This window comes from Balaenoptera ricei, chromosome 17 (assembly GCF_028023285.1).
Source record: "Balaenoptera ricei isolate mBalRic1 chromosome 17, mBalRic1.hap2, whole genome shotgun sequence".
Taxonomy (NCBI): Eukaryota; Metazoa; Chordata; class Mammalia; order Artiodactyla; family Balaenopteridae; genus Balaenoptera; species Balaenoptera ricei.
Window position 1 is genome coordinate 3,253,653 of NC_082655.1, and position 19,605 is coordinate 3,273,257.

At 41.7% G+C, this 19,605-nt stretch overlaps 1 protein-coding gene across 4 annotated transcripts in view; it reads left to right on the plus strand.

Annotated features, from left to right (window-relative positions):
• TRAPPC9 (trafficking protein particle complex subunit 9) overlaps window positions 1-19,605 on the plus strand; it is a 670,396-nt gene that overhangs the window by 171,393 nt on the left and 479,398 nt on the right. For 3 of the 4 annotated variants that reach the window (XM_059901771.1, XM_059901770.1, XM_059901769.1), the window contains exons 3-5: window positions 2,174-2,319; window positions 9,617-9,745; window positions 18,492-18,518. In XM_059901771.1, coding sequence (XP_059757754.1) covers window positions 2,174-2,319; window positions 9,617-9,745; window positions 18,492-18,518 — 302 coding nt within the window. The remainder of the gene's footprint in view (window positions 1-2,173; window positions 2,320-9,616; window positions 9,746-18,491; window positions 18,519-19,605) is intronic. The other variant, XM_059901772.1, reaches the window with a different exon arrangement.

Sequence of the window (19,605 nt, forward strand, 5' to 3'; positions counted from 1 at the left end):
TGATCCGTGAAAGAAGGATCCATGTCTTTTTGGAAAAAGAATTTTGATGAGGAAGCTTATATTCTAAATTACAAAATTGGCTTAAAATATTTTAGTTTATTTTGTAGTTTACCTAACTACAAATCGAATTGTCTTAATTCCTTTATCTGTTTCTTACTGTGTTTTCAAAGGATTGGAACAGAATTGCTCATAATCTTGAGATGAGCCAGTCTTGGGGCATATAGTACTTCGAGAGTTAAATACTTTAATTTATATAAATCTGTGATAGAATTTTGTTTGTTTGGTATTTTGGAGATTTTCTCCAAAGTATTAGGGTTCATTCTATTTTTATATAATTTAGAATATTTTATATTGTTTTGTTGAATCGTATGACCTTAATGTGAAAAACTAAGAGCATATTTATTTAGCTGACTCCTTTTTGTAAAAATCCTGTATTTTCAAAACCAACTGTTTCTGATCACAATGATTGCACTTTTTATTTTTGAAAATGTTCTGGGCTATATTTTGCTACAGCAGATGTGCACCTTTGTAAGTTCATACGAAGATGTAATAATTTACTTTTTTTGGAGAGTTAAGACAGGATGCTTTAAAGCAAATTTTAGTCTAACAGGATAGGAGTAGAGTCTACTGAAAAAAAGTCTAATTCAAAATCTATTGAGTCAACATCATGGTGGTATTTGTAAACTGAGCCACATATTAAAAGTCCACAGTTGTGGTAATGGAGGAGGAAAATGTGCATTTGGATGCTGAATTCTTTTCTGGTTAGAACAGGAGGACACAGCAAGGAAGCAGGCCAAGCACTGCCCACCTTTGGGAGGGAGAGGCCCACAGGTGCAGAGGTTGGAGGCAGGGAAGGCTTCCTTGAGAAACTGAGTTGAAATGAGCCCTAAGGTGAGTGGGAAGTAGCTAGACCGAAGGGTCAGGTGGCCCCTGCGGTCACTGGGGACCTCGGTACTGCGGTAAGGCTGGGGAATGCAGGGGGCAGTGGGGAGGGCCAGAACTGTACTGGGGAAACTTTGAAGGTGTTGAAGTGAGGGAGTGACCTAATCAGATTTGTGCTTTGGGAAGGCCACTCTGGCTGTGTGTGAGTGTGTGTGTGTAGCAGGGATGAAGGGGAGGGTGGTACAGGGTGGGAGGGTCATTAGAAGACCATTAGAGGGCTGTTGAGGTGACCAGTGGGGGAGAGATGGCAGGGTGTGCTTGGGGATGGCGGGGCAGTTTAGATGCAGTATTTTCTTATGGGGAGGGCTTGTAAGCAGGGACCATCCTAGCAGCGCCTTGTGGCTGGGAAGAAAACAGATGGAGGCCAAGCCGACTTTCCTCTTCTCTCCTTCTCTGTGTTATGTGATGATCTTAGTTCAGCGAACATTTGGAACAGAAAAGGTACATTCCAGAGTTAGATCAGATGGGATTTAAGTTTGTATTGAGATCTGTACATTCATTTAGCTAGAAACTTCACATCTTTTGGATTAACATAGGGGTTTTTATTCTTGATAAGATTGCTTTCTTGGTGAGAGGAAATTTAATACAGCTGCTGTTTTTCTTGAAAAATCTTATCTTTTAAGAAATTTAATATTCACAAGAATAGGAATATTTAAAAATGATAAAGCAAGATTTTGGTATAATTTCTTTGGTTTCTGAGTTGATACAGAGTTAGAAGCTTTTGCATTATTTAATAGCACATCCTTGCCAATATTTAAAGAGCTGTTAGCGAGGGTCCCAGGCCCCACCTCTCAAAGTATCATTAAAGCTTGCTCTGAAATAGTGACGATAAAGGTCTTGTTTGCAAAAGCCAAACAGTTGGCTTATAATATGCAGCATAGCTCTCTTTATAAAATAATAATAGGTTTGAGGTTAAGAAAGTGGAAGATAATTGATTTTTTTAAAAAGCTGAAACATAAACTTTCTTGTGCTAATGTTGTGATTGGAAAATTTGAAAAGAGAAAGCCTGCTCTAATATTATCCACGTGAAATACATGTATTCTATTAGGTTTAAAAAATAACTTTGCTCATAAACTGGCAATGATGGTGGCTGGCTTTCAATTGTGGAGCCTAAGGTTGCCTTCTTAGCTTTTTTTTGTAGTGAGGGAATTGAAAAGTGGTTAGCCAGTGTGCTTTTGGGGCAGAAGTCGGGCATTATCACTGATACATTTCCATGCATTTTACTTTATAGACATTACAAGAAGCGGTGCCAAGGGCGCATGCGGAAGCACGTGGGGGATTTGTGCCTGCAGGCTGGGATGCTGCAGGACTCCCTGGTCCATTACCATATGTCCGTGGAGCTGCTTCGCTCAGTGAATGACTTTCTGTGGCTTGGAGGTAAGGTTATCTGATGAAGATGATCACATATGTAATTACAGCAACTGCTACTTGAAATAAGAGAAAACCTAGAAACAGTGGCTCTAAAAACATATGGAGAAGGAGGGGAAGCAGTCAGCTGAGCTGGTTGCAGTGGGGAGTCTTCCGGGGTAACTGCCTCACCTTATCTCCTGCCACTTTCCCACCCAGCCCAGCACTGCAGTCCTGCTGAACCAAGCATGCACTTTCCTCAAAAACACACTGAATTTCCTTGTTGCTCTGTTTTTTTTTTTTTTTTAAAACACATCTTGCCCTCTGCTTAGAATGCCATTCCCCATGTTAGTCACCTCTTACACTCGTTCTTCAAAACCTCATCCATAGGTCAGATGATGAATGGATGAACAAAATGTTTCTCCATACAGTGGAACGTTATTCAGACATAAAAACAAATGAGATACTGATACCACTACAACATGGACGAACCCTGATAACATCATGTCAAGTAAAAGGAATCAGACACAAAAGGCCACATATTATATGATGCTGATTATCTGAAATGTCCAGAATAGGCAAATCTAGAGGCAAAGAGCAGATTACTGGTTGCCTGGGGCTGGGTAGAGGGGAGAATGGGGAGGGACTGCTGATGGGCATGGGGTTTCTTTGGGGTGATGAAAAGGTTCTGGAATTAGATAGTGGTAAGGGTTGCACAGCTGTCAATATACAAAAGTTCCCGAATCGTACACTTTTAAGTGGGTGAGTTTTGCGGTATGTGAATTATATCTCAATTAAAAAAACTTAAAAAAAAGAAAACCTGCTTCAAAGGACAGCCTCTTCTGACCCCTCCACGCAGTGGGTGCCCGTGGGTCTTGTACAGAATCCTGTCTGCACGGAGTTTACCCTCTGTGCTGGGACTGCCTGTTTGCGTGTTTTTCTCCTTCAGGGGCCATGTCCTGGAGGTGGGAGTGGGAGGCGTGGTCTGTGTGTGTCCATCATCTAGCATATTGTAAATGTTCTGTGAGTGCTTGTTAAATAAACGTGGCGTGAGTGAGGTCTGAAACAGGGTCCTTTCCTGGAAGAGGTTGACAGCTCAGTCAGAGGGCCCGTCAGCCACTGTGGTAAATACAAGTCAGAATGAAGTAACCAAGTTCTTCAGCGGAAGATCAACAGCGTCCTATAGGGCACACAAAATATAAATTCTTAAAATGGACTTAAATTTCATAATTTGGTTTCTTAAAGAGGATAGGGAAATAAAAGTGAGAAAGAGAAGGAATAGATGGAAAAGAAACAAGAAACAGATAAAGGATTAAGTAGGAGGGGAAAGGCGAATAGGAGTTTTACTTCGTTTTCTTGAAGGAGAGGTCTATAATGACTTGCTGTGCACTGGTGGAGTAGAGCTGAAGGTTAGGTGCTTATCTGGGAAGAAGCCACTGGGCACCTGACCCACCCAGTGATAATGGGCAGGTCGGGTTCCTGTGAAGGCGGGGTGGAGTGGGTGGTGCCAGGTGCTGCCAGCTTATTTCACTCTTGGTCCCTCAGAAACGCACAGTGGGGTTTCCGGGGGGCTCCAGGACGTGTGACATCACAGCACATTGAGGGCAGAAGCAGGTGTGAGAATCAGCACACTTGTCTCGAGCCAGACATGAAAGAAATTTCATGTAAAATTGTAAAAATGCAAACAATGCCCCTCTTCCAGCGTACTGTTTTTGTTTTGAAACGTAGTTGTTGTTCATGAAAATTTAACATGGTCGGGGCTTCCCTGGTGGTGCAGTGATTGAGAATCCGCCTGCCAATGCAGGGAACATGGGTTCGAGCCCTGGTCCGGGAAGATCCCATATGCCATGGAGCAACTAAGCCCATGCGCCACAACTACTGAGCCTGTGCTCTAGAGCCCGCAAGCCACGACTACTGAGCCCGAGTGCCACAACTACTGAAGCCTGCGTGCTACAACTACTGAAGCCCGTGCGCCTAGAGCCTGTGCTCCGCAACAAGAGAAGCCACAGCAATGAGAAGCCTGTGCACCGCAATGAAGAGTAGCCCCGCTTGCCGCAACTAGAGAAAAGCCTGCACATAGCAAGGAAGACCCAACGCAGCCAAAAACAAAAAACACCCCTTAAAAAATTTAACATGGTCAAGATGGCGTACTAGGAGGACGTGGAATTCGCATCTCCTCACAACTAGGGCACCTACCAGGCACCGGTGGGGGACCACGGACACCTAAGGGGATGGGAGGAACCCCCAGCCACTGGGTAGGATGTGGGGCATGGGGGAAGTGAAGGGGGAGGAGAAGTGGAGGTGGGACGGGACTGGAGCCCCTGAGGGCTGGCTGGGGGAGGGGAAGGGATCCCACGCCCGAAGGGGGAAATTGGGGAACCATTGGGAGGGCAGAGGATCAGAAGGGAGCGTGGCCAGGTTTCTCCTGCCCACTTGGGCCCCTGGAAACCCGCTGAGATCCCGGGCCTGATCGTCTGCCCACCGAGGCCCCCTCCAGCCACATGGGTCCTGAGGGAGTGGGCGGGGGGGAAGGGGGAGCAAAAGTAAAGGCCGGACCTCTGGGATGGCACTGCCGAGGGGCGGCTGGGGGAAGGGAGGAGTTCCTACACCCAGCGGGATCCACCCACGGTTAGGGGTCCAGCGGGGACGGGGGAGACCCTGGGGGAGACTGGGGGAGGGGCATGAACGAACGGAAAGGAATGAGGCTAGTGCTTTCCCTGTCCACTTAGGCACCGGGAAGCCTGTTGGGCTCCCAGGCCTAATCCTTTGCCCTCGGAGCCTCCCTCCTGCCATGCAGAGCCCAAGCCCCACCTCTACATCCCCACCCAGGGCCCCCACCCAGGGCCCCACCTCTACACTCGGAGACCCCCTCCAACTCGCTGGGCCTAAACCCCACCCACACACCTGCACTCAGGGCCCCACCTCCAAACTCCTGGAACCCCACGCTCCAGAGACCCTCCTTTCCACGTGCTGCCTCTCCCCTTGTGGCAGGTTCTAAGCAGAGGCCCTGCCCCACTCTTGAACGTCACCCCCCACCCACCTAGGTCCAGCCCACCCTTAACCCCACCCTGCCTAAGTTCCACCCCCGCCTAAACGCCACCCCCAACGCCAAGAGTTTTTTTTTTTTCCTCTTTTAGATTGGGGCTCTGTTTTACCTTGTTGATTCATTGTTGTTGATTCTTTTATATTTTTATTTTTCCTAATAAATCTTTTATTTTTCTAGTTTTATTTTATTCTTTATACTTTGTTATCTTTCTCTCCTTTTGGCTTGTTCCCTCCCCCTTTTTTTTTCTTCTTTTTTCTGTTGTGGTTTCATTTTACCTTGTTGCAGTTGTTTCAATTATAGTTTTATTTTTCCTAATATGTTTTTTATCTTTCTAATTTTGTTTTGCTTTTTATTCTTTGATATTGTACTGCTCCTTTTTTCTTTCTTTTTTGTTTTAACTGCACCACGAAAATTGCAGGATCTTGGTTCCCAGGCCAGAGGTTGGGCCCGAGCTCATGTGGTGGGAGCTCCAAGTCCAAACCACTGGACTAACAGAGAACCTCAGACCCCTGGAAATATCAATTGGAGTGAGGCCTCCTGGAGGTTCCTCATCTCAGCACGAGGACCCGGCCCTGTCCAACTGCCTGCGAACTCCAGTGCTGGATGTCGCAGGCCAAACAATGAGTAAGACAGGAATACAGCACCACCCATCAAAAAAAAAAAAAAAAAGAAACGACAAAAAAATATGTTACAGACCAAGGAGCAGGGTAAAAACCTGCAAGACCAAATAAATGAAGACGAAATAGGCAAGCTACCTGAAAAAGAATTCAGAGTAATGATAGTAAAGATGATCCAAAATCTTGGAGCAGAATGGAGAAAATACAAGAAACAAATAACAAGGATCTAGAAGAACTAAAAGAGAAAACTACAAGCCAATATCTCTGATGAACATAGATGCAAAACTCCTCAGCAAAATACTAGCAAACAGAATCCAACAGCACATTAAAAGGATCATACACCATGATCAAGTGGGTTTTATCCCAGGAATGCAAGGATTCTTCAATATACGCAAATCAATCAATGTGATACACCATATTAACATATTGAAGGATAAAAACCATATCATCTCAATAGATGCAGAAAAAGCTTTTGACAAACTTCAACACCCATTTATGATAGAAACTCTCCAGAAAGTAGGCATAGAGGGAACCTACCTCAACATAATAGAGGCCATATATGACAAACCCACAGCCAACATTGTTCTCAGTGGTGAAAAACTGAAACCATTTCCTCTAAGATCAGGAACAAGACAAGGTTGCCCACTCTCACCACTGTTATTCAACATAGTTTTGGAAATTTTAGCCACAACAACCAGAGAAGAAAAAGAAATGAAAGGAATCCAAATCGGAAAAGAAGAAGTAAAACTGTCAACTGTTTGCAGATGACATGATACTATACATAGAGAATCCTAAAGATGCTACCAGAAAACTACTAGAGCTAATCAATGGATTTGGTAGAGTAGCAGGATACAAACTTAATGCACAGAAATTGCTTGCATTCCTATACACTAATGATGAAACATCTGAAAGAGAAGTTAAAGAAACACTCCCATTTACCATTGCAACAAAAAGAATAAAATACCTAGGAATAAACCTACCTAAGGAGACAAAAGACCTGCATGCAGAAAACTATAAGACACTGATGAAAGAAATTAAAGATGACACAAACAGATGGAGAGATATACCATGTCCTTGGATTGGAAGAAGCAACATTGTGAAAATGACTATACATCCCAAAGCAATCTACAGATTCAGTGCAATCCCTATCAAACTACCAATGGCATTTTCCACAGAACTAGAACAAAAAATTGCACAATTTGTATGGAAACACAAAAGACCCCGAATAGCCATAGCAATCTTGAGAAAGTAAAACGGAGCTGGAGGAATCAGGCTTCTGGACTTCAGACTATACTACAAAGCTACAGTAATCAAGACAGTATGGTACTGGCACAAAAACAGAAATATAGATCAATGGAACAGGATAGAAAGCCCAGAGATAAACCCACGCACATATGGTCACCTTATCTTTGATAAAGGAGGCAAGAATATACAATGGAGAAAAGACAGCCTCTTCAATAAGTGGGAAAACTGGACAGCTACGTGTAAAAGAATGAAATTAGAACACTCCCTAACACCATACACAAAAATAAACTCAAAATGGATTAAAGACCTAAATGTAAGGCCAGACACTATGAAATTCTTAGAGGAAAACATAGGCAGAACACTGTATGACAAAAATCACAGCAAGATCCTTTTTGACCCACCTCCTAGAGAAATGGAAATAAAAACAAAAATAAACCAATGGGACCTAATGAAACTTAAAAGCTTTTGCACAGCAAAGGAAACCATAAAGAAGATGAAAAGACAATCCTCAGAATGGGAGAAAATATTTGCAAACGAAGCAACTGACAAAGGATTAATCTCCAAAATATACAAGCAGCTCATGCAGCTCAATATCAAAAAAACAAACAACCCAATCCAAAAATGGGCAGAAGACCTAAATAGACATTTCTCCAAAGAAGATATACAGATTGCCAACAAACACATGAAAAGATGTTCAACTTCACTAATCTTTAGAGAAATGCGAATCAGAACTACAATGAGGTATCACCTCACACCAGTCAGAATGGCTGGTCATCAAAAAATCATCAAAAAATCCACAAACAATAAATGCTGGAGAGGGTGTGGAGAAAAGGGAACCCTCTTGCACTGTTGGTGGGAATGTAAATTGATACAGCCACTATGGAGAACAGTATGGAGGTTCCTTAAAAAACTAAAAATAGAACTACCATATGACCCAGCAATCCCACTACTGGGCGTATATACCCTGAGAAAACCATAATTCAAAAAGAGTCATGTACCACAGTGTTCATTGCAACACTATTTACAATAGCCAGGACATGGAAGCAACCTAAGTATCCATTGACAGATGAATGGATAAAGAAGGTGTGGCACATATATAGAATGGAATATTACTCAACTGTAAAAAGAAACGAAATTGAGTTATTTGTAGTTAGGTGGATGAACCTAGAGTCTGTCATACAGAGTGAAGTAAGTCAGAAAGAGAAAAAGAAACACCGTATGTTAACACATATATGTGGAATCTTAAAAAAAAAAATGGTTCTTATGAACCTAGGGGCAGGACAGGAATAAAGACGCAGACGTAGAGAGTGGACTTGAGGACACTTGGAGGGGGAAGGGTAAGCTGGGGTGAAGTGAGAGAGTAACATTGACATATATACACTACCAAATGTAAAATAGATAGCTAGTGGGAAGCAGCTGCATAGCATAGGGAGATCAACTTGGTGCTTTGCGACCACATAAAAGGGTGGGATAGGGAGGGTGGGAGGGAAACGCAAGAGGGAGGGGATGTGGGGATATACGTATGCATATAGCTGATTCATTTTGTTAGTCAGCGGAAAGTAACGCAACATTGTGAAGCAATTATACTCCAATAAAGATATTTAAAAAAAAAGTTTAACATGTAATGGGCTTATTATTGTTTTAAAAGGAAGGAACACATAAATATTTAAATCCTCTTCTGGTTTTATTTTCGAATATGGTAAATATCTGTAGATGTAACCTGCACAAAAAAAGCGCTCTTTTTTGTGGTCCTCAGTGATTTTTCAGCGTCAAGGAGTTCTAAGACCAAAAAGTTAGAGAACCACTGAGCTACTGGGTAAAGATGAACACTGCAGCACAACTTGTGAGGCGAGTAGCATAGTCCAGGGTTCTTAGGGTTTAACTGCCAGTGATAGAAGAATGAAAAGTTGCAGCAACTCAGTATGGCTGCCTTTGAGAAGGAGACAGGCCTGCTAGGTGTTTCCTCGAAATGGGATAGATGCATTCAGGGTGAATGATGGGGATAGGTATTCTGGTCCTTCTTCCAGTGGTATGATTTTAAAAATATTTTCGATCCAGGGCACTTCTACATCTGTCTGCAGTGTCAGCATCTGGCGCAGAGCCTGCCACACAGTGTGAACTAAACTGTTGGTTGAGTGAATGAATGAACAGCCTGTCTCACATGTGCTCAGCCCCTCAGAGGAACGTTGAGCATCACGAGAGTTTTCTGCGCTGCCAGCTTTGACACGGGCCTGCAAAACATAGTAGGGGCCATGTTCCTGTTTGTAACAAAACCAGTGATCTGTAGGTTTGATCTCTGTTTTGTGGAAAAATTGGCATTTCCACATCATCAAGCTGTTCAGATCATTCTTAGTCACTGCAATTTTTGCTAAGGGTGGGCCACTAACTTTATTAATTGAACTTTTATTTTAATGCCCAGCTGCCCTTGAAGGGTTATGTTCAGCTTCTGTCATCTATCACTATCCTGGTGGAACTGGTGGTAAAACTGGAGCTCGAAGGTTCCAGGGTAGCTCACTTCCTGCTGAAGCAGCCAACAGACATCGACCAGGTAAGCTCTGCTCTTGCCTCCATCCTGGACTCAGTTACAGACCTTAAGCAAGCAGGAGTAATCTATTCCTGTTCCCTCTGAGTGAAGGTTGAATAATGTTTAAATAAAATATAAAATCTGTTGAGTCAGAAATCCTGCACGTGAGACATTGTCTTCTGGTTCTATTGAATATGTATTGATCTTATTGAGTCTTATCAAATGATATTAATGGATTACAATGATGGGTTGATTTCTGGACCAGTTGCATAAAATTTCATGGTAGGCTGTCTTTGAAGTTCTCTGTCTGGGTCCTTGTCATAATTTCTGTGTATTTGGTGAAGTTAGTCCCAGATGTCAATTTTAGCAGCTAATTCAGGGCCCGGGGAGCTGTTTCTTATTTTTCTGGTTGATGAAGTTCTCTTAATGCGTGAAGTTTGATTTGCTCATGTTTGTTAGCGCCTATGAAGAGTAAAAATGCATCTTTGGAGGAGCAGAACCACAAATGCTTGTTGAATGAACTTGACCCTTTTGACCCTTAATAAATGAATTTGCCTTAAATGTTCAGGATGTAGTTGTCATACCGCATAGGTCACGAAGATAATAACAAGGAATGCAGAGATCGAGGCTATACACAAAACTACTAGGTGTTTTTTGAACCATGAGGTTTTTACAGATTTTTTTCCCCCCAAAGAGAAGGCCCACGGCCGTTAATGTGTATTGGATGGGGAAATGCCTTCAATGTCTTTTTCCCCTGAATTATACCATCCCCGTCACCAGCAAAGAGTGCAGAGACCACCTCTATGAGCCAGTCAGTGTAGCCGCGCAGTCTGAATCTGGGTGCACTCTTTGTAGAACTGCTTAGATGAATCTTTGGTGGCCCTTGAAGATGTTTTATCATCCTTCAGCAGACCGTTCCTGACGGTTTTAGTGGGGTCTCAGTTATTGGAGAGGAAAGTAAAGCGGGCTGAGAAGTGATAGAGAAAGTCCTCCGACTGGAATGTCTCTGCTCCCTGCTCTCCTGGGCTTCCGTTTTGACTTGAGATGCCTCCCGTCGGTGCTCACCACCTGTGTTTATCCCGTGGTGTTGTAACTGCTGTCTCTGCTATGAGATTCCAGCATTGCAAGTCCTCTTGTCGCCTCGCGCCAGCGGCCAAGTGCTAAAATAGCCAACACACAGGTGACAGCTGTTTTATCTTCTCCTTAGAAGAAAGTGCTCTCTCTCTGGGTTGCCTTTTGTTGGAGGTTGTTTTATTTTATTCTTTCCCTGCTCTTTGAAGAGTTATAATGTGTCGAGACTGTTCTACTCATGTGATTAGTGAGACTCTGGCACCTTTTTAGGGTGACGTTTCACTTTCTCCCCTTGCTAAAGATAGGCAAAAAAAGTTTTAAGCCTGAAAAAGTGCTCTGTCTGCAGTAGAGAAATGTCTTTATTTAGCTGTGCATAGTGTGAAACACTTGAGAACTTTTCACTGTTGAAGACAGTCTGTGGAGAAGGACATCCAGTGAAGCTTGGATGAGAGCTGAAAGAGCAGCGCCGATGGCATTTAGATTGGAAATGATTTTACCACCTTCTAGGCACTAAAGGGTCCAGAGCCATGATCGGATTTGCTATCATGAGTATATATGTTGCTTCATCCTGGATATTAATTTCAAGATTAGTCAGCTTGTAGTGGCAGCCTCATCTCACATCCGGAGTTTATGGTATCCACTCTTTGAGGTGAAGACCAGACAAACTGATTATTTAACATTCTCCCTTGAATTTATATCTCAGGTTCCTTTTTCACCAGCAAAATAGCAGGCTACAGATGTCATTTAATGGCGGTGTGACCTGGAACAAGTTTAATCTCTCTGTGCCTCAATTTCCTTATCTGTGAAGTGGGGGAGATAATAATTGTACTTACCTTGGAGCGTTCTTGTGAAGGCTGCATGAGATACACATATAAAGGACCTACAACAGTCCCAGCCAGTGCTGGATAAATGTTAGCAGCCATTATTATTATCAGTATTATTATTGTTGATTGTCAAGTAGTTTTAAGACTTGGTAATATGAATTCATGAATAGTGTTAAAAGACTCTAGACATCTCAGATCCCCTTTACATAGTTTTCAAGATTTCCTCTGAGAAAAGGGAATTTTCCCCCCTCTTAAAACTGAATTTAGTTTCAAAAAAGAATTCTGTACTCCCTACCTCTTTTTGCTTTAATTCTCCTTTTGTTTAAATTTTTTAAAAAAAGCTTCACTTTCTTAGTATTCAGAGTATTCAGGGTTATTCAAAACTTGGTTTATTAAAAAATCAATAGGACATTCTGCAATCAATCCAAAAGAAAATGCTTATTGACTTACACATGTTTCTCCTTTATGGTTATCTGTACTTTTTGGACTAGCTTAATTTATTAATAGTAAGCATTATCATTCCTAATTATTGAAATAGCTATGAATGATTTGGCATCTACCCTAGGCCAGGCTGTGCTAAATGCTTTCCTTACGTTTTACCTCCTAGCAGGTGTTTGAGGGTAGTTATCAGTAACTCCTTTTTGCAGGTGAGGGATTGAGGTTTAAAGAGATGGGGTAACTTGCCCCAAATCATGCAACTGGCAGCGGCAGACTCGGGGCTGGAACCGGCCTGGGGTGACTGCACAGTATGCGTCCTTAATTGCTCCTCTGATCAGCCTCCCGTTGACTGGTTTCCCAAACGCCTGTGAGTTCATGAATGACTGATTTTAGGGACCTCAACCTGATGAGGCCTTAAAAGAAGAGGTGTCAGTGAGAATATGAGACAGAGTGGCATAGATGTTTGATTCTCAGCTAATGACCTAAAAAGTTAGTATTTTTTATTTTAACTCTGGAAGCACTAAAAAGAAACATAAAAAATGATTACAGTGCAAAAGAGAAGTGAGCGTTGAAAATCCAACCATTACTAATGACTTACCGCTTGTTTTTCTCTAGTGAGGCTTGTCGAGAGAGAAACTTATAAAGACTGAACTGCTTTTATGTAGTCTTTAGTATGGAAGAAAAGATTAAGCCACTGAAAATTGAGAGAAAGTAAAAATCTTTACTCTTTTCTTTCCTTATGATGAATATGTTAAGTTGGTTTTTATGGTTTAAGTATATATTTCCTCATTTGTGAAATTTGAATAATGTTATTTACCTAGTCTGACTGTGAGGTAGATACCTTGCAGAAAGCACCCAAGAGATTCTCAGTAAAAATTTGCTGTCACAATGACAGATAGTTTAGAAGGATCAGCTCTGAATACCGAAGAGGGTGGTTTATTTCTGATGCATATTCAGTGTGTATATACATATGATATATATGAATATCACTTAAAGTGATAAGGATTCGGTTACTTTTTTTTAGTGCAGTATGAAGTTTTGATGAGTGTCATTCTAGTAAGATAGGGGCTAGCTAAATTGTCTTCAGCTGAAGAACTTGAAGATTATTTGTACAGAATGTATATTTTTACAACTCAGAATTCATATTGCCTTGTAATCATCCACTAGAACCTTTAAATTGCTAGGAATTTGACCACAGCCTTTACGTTTAGAAAAATCAATATTGATTATTTTCAGAGAATAAGCTTATCTCTTTTGTGATTGAAGAAAGTTTTGATTTTTTTTTCCTGTACCCTTAATAGGTTTTATTTATTTATTTTTTAAGAAAGAAAATGGAAAATTTTGTTCAAATTTGAGGATTTTATAAAACCTGGGAAGAGCATCTCAGAAAGCTCTGAGAACAATTCTGCCTGTTAGAAGTCAAGGCACAGGTATATGAGTCTTTTGAGACAAGAGAGCTGTACATTTAATGACGTGTTGACAGTTTACACAATCCAGATCTGAGCGTCATCATGGTGGTGGGTCATGTGTCCTCTTACAAGATAAAGACGGAATGTTATCTTTTAAGGAATTGCCTTGTTGATGCTAGGAGAATGCTGCTTTTTTTGATTGAGCAAGTATTTCTGCTGCTGGGGGAGGTAAATAATCAAAACGTTGATTTGACATCTGTCACTTTTCCTTTATAGAGGGAATAAAAGTGGAGCTCATGCTATTTTATTTATTTATTATCTTTAAATTATTTTTAAATTTTAAAAAATTTTTATTTTTTAACATCTTTATTGGAGTATAATTGCTTTACAATGTTATGTTAGTTTCTGTTGCATAACAAAGTGAATCAGCTATATGTATACATATATCCCCATATCCCCTCCCTCTTTATTTTAATATATAAATAAGTGTTTTGTATTTCAACAAAATTGTATGATTTGTAGTTAAATGCTCTTTGGGAAGTATTTTGCAAGACACAGATTATCTACTGTTGGAAACGTGCAGACATGACTTTTATGAATATAGAGCTAGTACAGCTAGCTAGTGTAAAACAAAAGGACTAGGAGAGCTTTGCTGCTGATTGCTAGAAGGATGGATCCTGGGTCTCAGTCTCCCTGTCTGTAAAATGAAGAGGCTGGACTGGATTCCTTCTTCTAAGATTAGTTTCCGTGAGCCTATGTCTTTTGTTTATATTCAGGAGTGTTAACAATTTCAGATTACATACTGAATACCACTCCCTTCCCTGAAGCAGAATTCAGTTATGAGCTAGATAAGCTTTTAGTTATAGGCTCTGAACATCCTATTTTTAAAAACCTTACTGATCGTTTCTTATTAGACAGGCAATTTTTGTGTTGTATCTTTTACAGCAACCTGGACAGCCTTTTTGGCCATAGGTGGCGCTGTTGCACCTTTTAAAAGTCTTAATTTTCCTGTTTGTGGAAGAAGACTTAACCCACGTTCCTTTGATTTGACTTCTTTGTTTAATGCTTAAGGATAGCACAATGTCCATTATGTCTGGATACCTGGACAAATTATTCTAGTTATATCTTATTTTTATTCTGTCATCTCAGTGTGAAAATTTCAGACTTGCTGTGCAAACAATGGCGAAATTGTACTTTTCTTCCAGTATTAGAAACCAGTGAGCCATGATTTTATAAAACAGATAGATGTGATCCCTGGAGCACCTTAAAGCTGAAAAATGTATTGAACTCCCTGAGTATTGAACCCGCTGCTGTGTGTTAATTAGTGGGAGGTGATTTGGTTGCTGTACGAAGGAGCGTAGTTTTTTGACTTGGGTTTGAATGCACGTGCTACCACTTAGCCATGCGAACTTGAGTCCGTTCTTTCTGAGTTTTTCCCTTGTCTGTAAAATAGGGACGCTAACATCTGCTTTGTAGAATTGTGAGAGTAAGAAATTATGTAAAGTGTTTAGCGCAGTGGTTATCTCAAAAGAGCTTAAACCCTTAGCTATTGTTTTGTATGAAGCCATCATTTTATATAGTCTTTAGCAATTACTAAGGAATTAAAATAGAAAAAGCTGGTTTTATGACGAAAGATCCAATTAAGAAATGAGTAAAATATTTGAAGAGGGTCAGTACTTCCTGTACTCATAATTTAGCAGCAGCGTCAGAATTAGGACTGTTATACAGTCACCCTGAACGTTAAGCCACAGAATTTTTGGCTAATTAGTATATGTTGGGGCTTAAGTGGGCCCAGTAATTGCACTCCTCTTTTCTCCACCGGCCAACGGGAGGTAAACGGCTCCTTTGTTACTGGTAAAGCCACGTTCTCCGTGAACTTTAGGGCTTCGGGGAAATGGGTGTCTTCATACTCTATCCCGGAACTAGAGAGACTCACCCAGTCGCAGGCAGCTCTGGGCCACAGTGGGCCTTCCTATGAGGAGACCTGTCCCCGTCGTGCTCAGGGCTGTCATGTCACGAAGCTGAGATCCTGGGCGCTTCCTGAGGGTGGCCAGCACCCGGGGGGAGAGAGTGGTTTCCCGTGCCCCACTTGTCTCCCAGACTCCCTGAGCCCACTGCCCACTCCATTTGTGTGAGGAGGGCTAGCCGTGGGCCAGGGGTCCGGAGTGTTGAGGGAGAAGACCTCCTCATGGCCCAGAGGAGTGGGGAGGAGGCGTCCCCTCCCTCAGTTTGAACCGGTCGTGGCGTGGAGCAGATGGGTGCTCCCCAGGAGTTTATAAGCAGGGAAATGAGGATGTCCTCTGGGACTTAGACTAGCAGGGAAACATTGAAGATGCTTAGAAGGGAGACAGGCGGGGCGTGCTTCATAGTTAACAGTTGTTGGGCACCTAAAACGTTCTGCCTACTTTTCTAAGCACTTTGCAGAAACTAGTTTAATGCTCTGATCCTCACAACAGTCAAGTGAGGTGGGTTTGATTATTTTCCCAACTTTACAGATGTGGAACTTGAGGCACAGAGAGGGTAAGTAATTTGACTAAGGTCACAGAGCTAGTAAGTGGCAGAGCTGGTATTTAAACCCCGGCTGTCTGGCTTCCAGGCTCTCAGAGATGGGCTTTGGGTTTTTAGAGGTATCAGCCCGTCTGTGGATCTCTATGTACATCTGTCCATTGGTCAGCCTGGAAAGGGTGGGAAAGGGAGAGTTACACAAGTGTTCACAGCTGTGCCTCGGCCACTGTGCATGCACCGTGACCGGCATTCATTGTGGTCTAGGCAGCAGGTCTGTCCCTGTAACAGAAATTTAGTCCATCAGGTTAATCTAGGAAATCCCTCTTGCTCTGCATCTGTCCATGCGTGCCATGTGGCCTCCTGCCTGTGATTGGGCCGTTGGGGAGAAAATGTGCTGATTGTTGAACTCCAATATTTCAGTCTGATCGATAATTTTATGTCTCCTGTTACATTAATAAGTTAAACCTCTGCTTCTTTTTTTTTTTTTTTTTTTTTTGGCCACACCCTGCGGCATGCATGATCTTAGTTCCCCGACCAGGGATCGAACCCGTGCCCCCTGCATTGGGAGCGTGGAGTCTTAACCCCTGGGCTGCCAGGAAGTCCCAGCCTCTGATTTTCTTACGTCAGTCTCTTATGAATTTGGTTAGTGTGAAATCAGTCCATTGCAGGCTGATGATGCTGATAATGTAATTTCTGAGCACATGGAGGCACTCGTGTCTGTGGAGACCTGGCTGGAGGGCGCTCCTTTTTCTCACTGTGATTTCTTCAAACAGCACCAGTTATTATCTCCCCACCCCCTCACACACACAGTGAGGTGGGAAGCCTTCTGAGTAGGCCAGATAATCAGATAGCAAAGTCGACCAGTCAGAAGACTGTTACGTACCTAGAAGTGGGTTTAATAAAAGGAAAGGGCTTCCAGGGAGTCCAATTAGATGTTAAAGTTCATTTGGTAAAAGCTGTCCATTTTTTGTGGTTGAGCTTGTTCTTTGCTGTTCGAAAAGATTGGATTAGATGGATTAGCTTAAAAGGCAGAAAAGGATCGTTTCAGGTGGTATTAATAACATCCACACCAGTGAGAAATGCTAGTTGACCGCCTGTGTGAGGCATGAGACAGAAAGATTTTTACAAACTTCATTAAACAACCTTAAAAGCTCTGCAATCTCAGTGTACTTAGCATGGGGCCCGGTGCATCCCTGGACGCCCTAAGAGGTCGAGTAATTGATGATTGTGATTATGACTCTGAGGCATTGAAAAAGTCTCAATCATATTCCCTATTCAAAGGACATGGCACAGTATAATATATTTGACCAGGTTTTTCACTGAACAGGAAGTTGTTACCACTATCTGGAAATCTCACATCCCCCAAGGTTCCACACAGCTCGGTGTCCCCTCAGTGCAGATCTGTCAGCACTCGTCGTGGGCACGTTGTGGAGTATGTGACGGTGCAGCACCCCTGGCTCCGCATCCGCACTGCAGGCTTCCTCATCCCCATCTACCTTGTAGGGTTGCCCCGACAGTCGCACCTGATGGTTGTCAAGCATTGTGTTTGGCATATAGTCAGTATCCAATAGAAAGCACCTGTTTTTTATTATAATCGTGGCTTCTAGATTGCAGTGATTTTTAGTCTGCATTTAAAAATGGAGATTGCGATACACAAAGTAGCTCTTAAGTAACATCATGGGACCTATTCTCTATGGACGATTGAAAACATATGCTCTTTCAGTAAGAATATATGTTATTGGGACATACCTTTCTGAATCTTGTTAACATGTTTAAACATGATCATAGCTAATGATAAGCAGGACTCTTGGACCCAGTTCCTCTTAGGGTGTGTTTTGCCATCATGGGAAATTACATTCTATAGAGAAGGCTAATTGGGTCTCATTGATATTTGGATGGTTTAACAGATGATCAAGGCTTTCAGAAGCTTCTTGATAATAATGAAGTTAACTGTTTTGTGTTGTAAACTAACTACAGAGCTACCTTCTAGAAGTTGGAAATCCTTAGCTTGTGAAATGTCCAGTAAATCAGTGTGTATGTGTGTCTGTGTCTGTGTGAATGTGTGTGTATGTGTGTGTGTGTGTGCGTGTGATTTTAGGAAGGAGAAATAGGTTCCATATAGCCTTCTGATACCTTTCTCCTCCAGGCCAAGGTGTGGGTGTATATTTACACAAATAAATTGATATTCTTCTGTCACTTGGCTTATTTGTGGGAAAGGAAATTCTCATACTTGTTTCAGAAGAGTTAGGGAGCATAAGCTTGGAAAGTGGGAAGGGAGAGAGATAGGGAAGCACTTTACAGTTTCTGCAGGATATGAGAAATAGTTTTCCTTTTCTTTTTTTCCTTCTAAAGCATAAAGGCACTGAATTGTAACATACTGTTACTCAGAATTGCTTTTCTGATCAGGTACAAGTGTCTCAGATTTTTTTGAGGCTATGTGAATTATGAAATGTGATTTAGCAGTTATCTTTAAAAGTAGTTTTGTTTTTCAAATAAAAGACCATAATCTGTTCTTTCTTCCAGGGGCACAAGAAGTTCTCATTGATCCAGGTACATGATCTATGTGCTTAGTTTCTTTTGGTTATTTTTTTAAGTGCTTGTTTCATGGTGGTGTGAATGAATGGTTAAAATTTCTGGATTATGATCTTTGGAACATACTGATTTAAGTAACTTTAAATCAGAACTGTTACACACCTGATTGTTGTTTGTTCCTTGTTTCATGGGGCACCCTATTGATTTATGTTGTTTGTCGAGGAGGGAAATTCTTCCTCTAGCATGGTTAAGTGAATGATTTGCAGTGTGCCTTTAAAATTCTCTGAATGCATTGAGCATGCCTGTCCAGTTAATTCTGAATTTACTCATAGTAATGACTTCGCTCTGATTCTGTGGCTTACGCTCCTCTCAACGTGAATTTGAATTCTCTGTTGCATTTTGTATGTGTGTTCTTAACAGGGAAAGACATATTGCATTTTTTACAGAGGTGGGTATTCCTTTCCCCGCTTAATGCCTTCTGTAATTAATACAGCAAAAATCTATTTTATTGCAGTGCTTAATTATTTCGTAATGAGCTCTGTTGTTTTCTGCCTTAATTGGACAATGACAAAGAATAATAATAAAAAATGAAAACCCTCCCTTCCTTTGAAGGCTGGAAATCAGATGGTCATGCTTACACATGCTTTGTGACCAACACATTTACTTTCATCTCATTGTGTATCTTGATTTTGAAATGAAATTGCTTCAGGTTTGTAGATTTTTGTTTTAACATTTGTGTTGCATTTTTTCTCTAGGCTGATGTTTCCTGATGGAGCTTGTGGAAAGTGTTTTCCTTCCTAGAGGAAGGAAAACAAATGTTTTGCTTTGATTTTAGGAGACCTGAGTTGCTGATGAGAAAGCAGTTGAGGGGGGGCTGAGGAACTGAATGATACTCCCTCACCTCCCGTCCAAAACAGATGAACGATGAAATCAATGTTAGATGTATTGGTATTTGAGCAGTAGAAGTTATCGAGCCCAGACTGGCTAGTTATGCCTGATGGAAAGTACGGGGTTCACTTGCAGGAGAATTAGGTGCTTTACCAAGTAGAAGTAGCTTAGGGCTGTCAGAAAAATCAGTCATATGTTGAGATTAAAAAAAGAATAT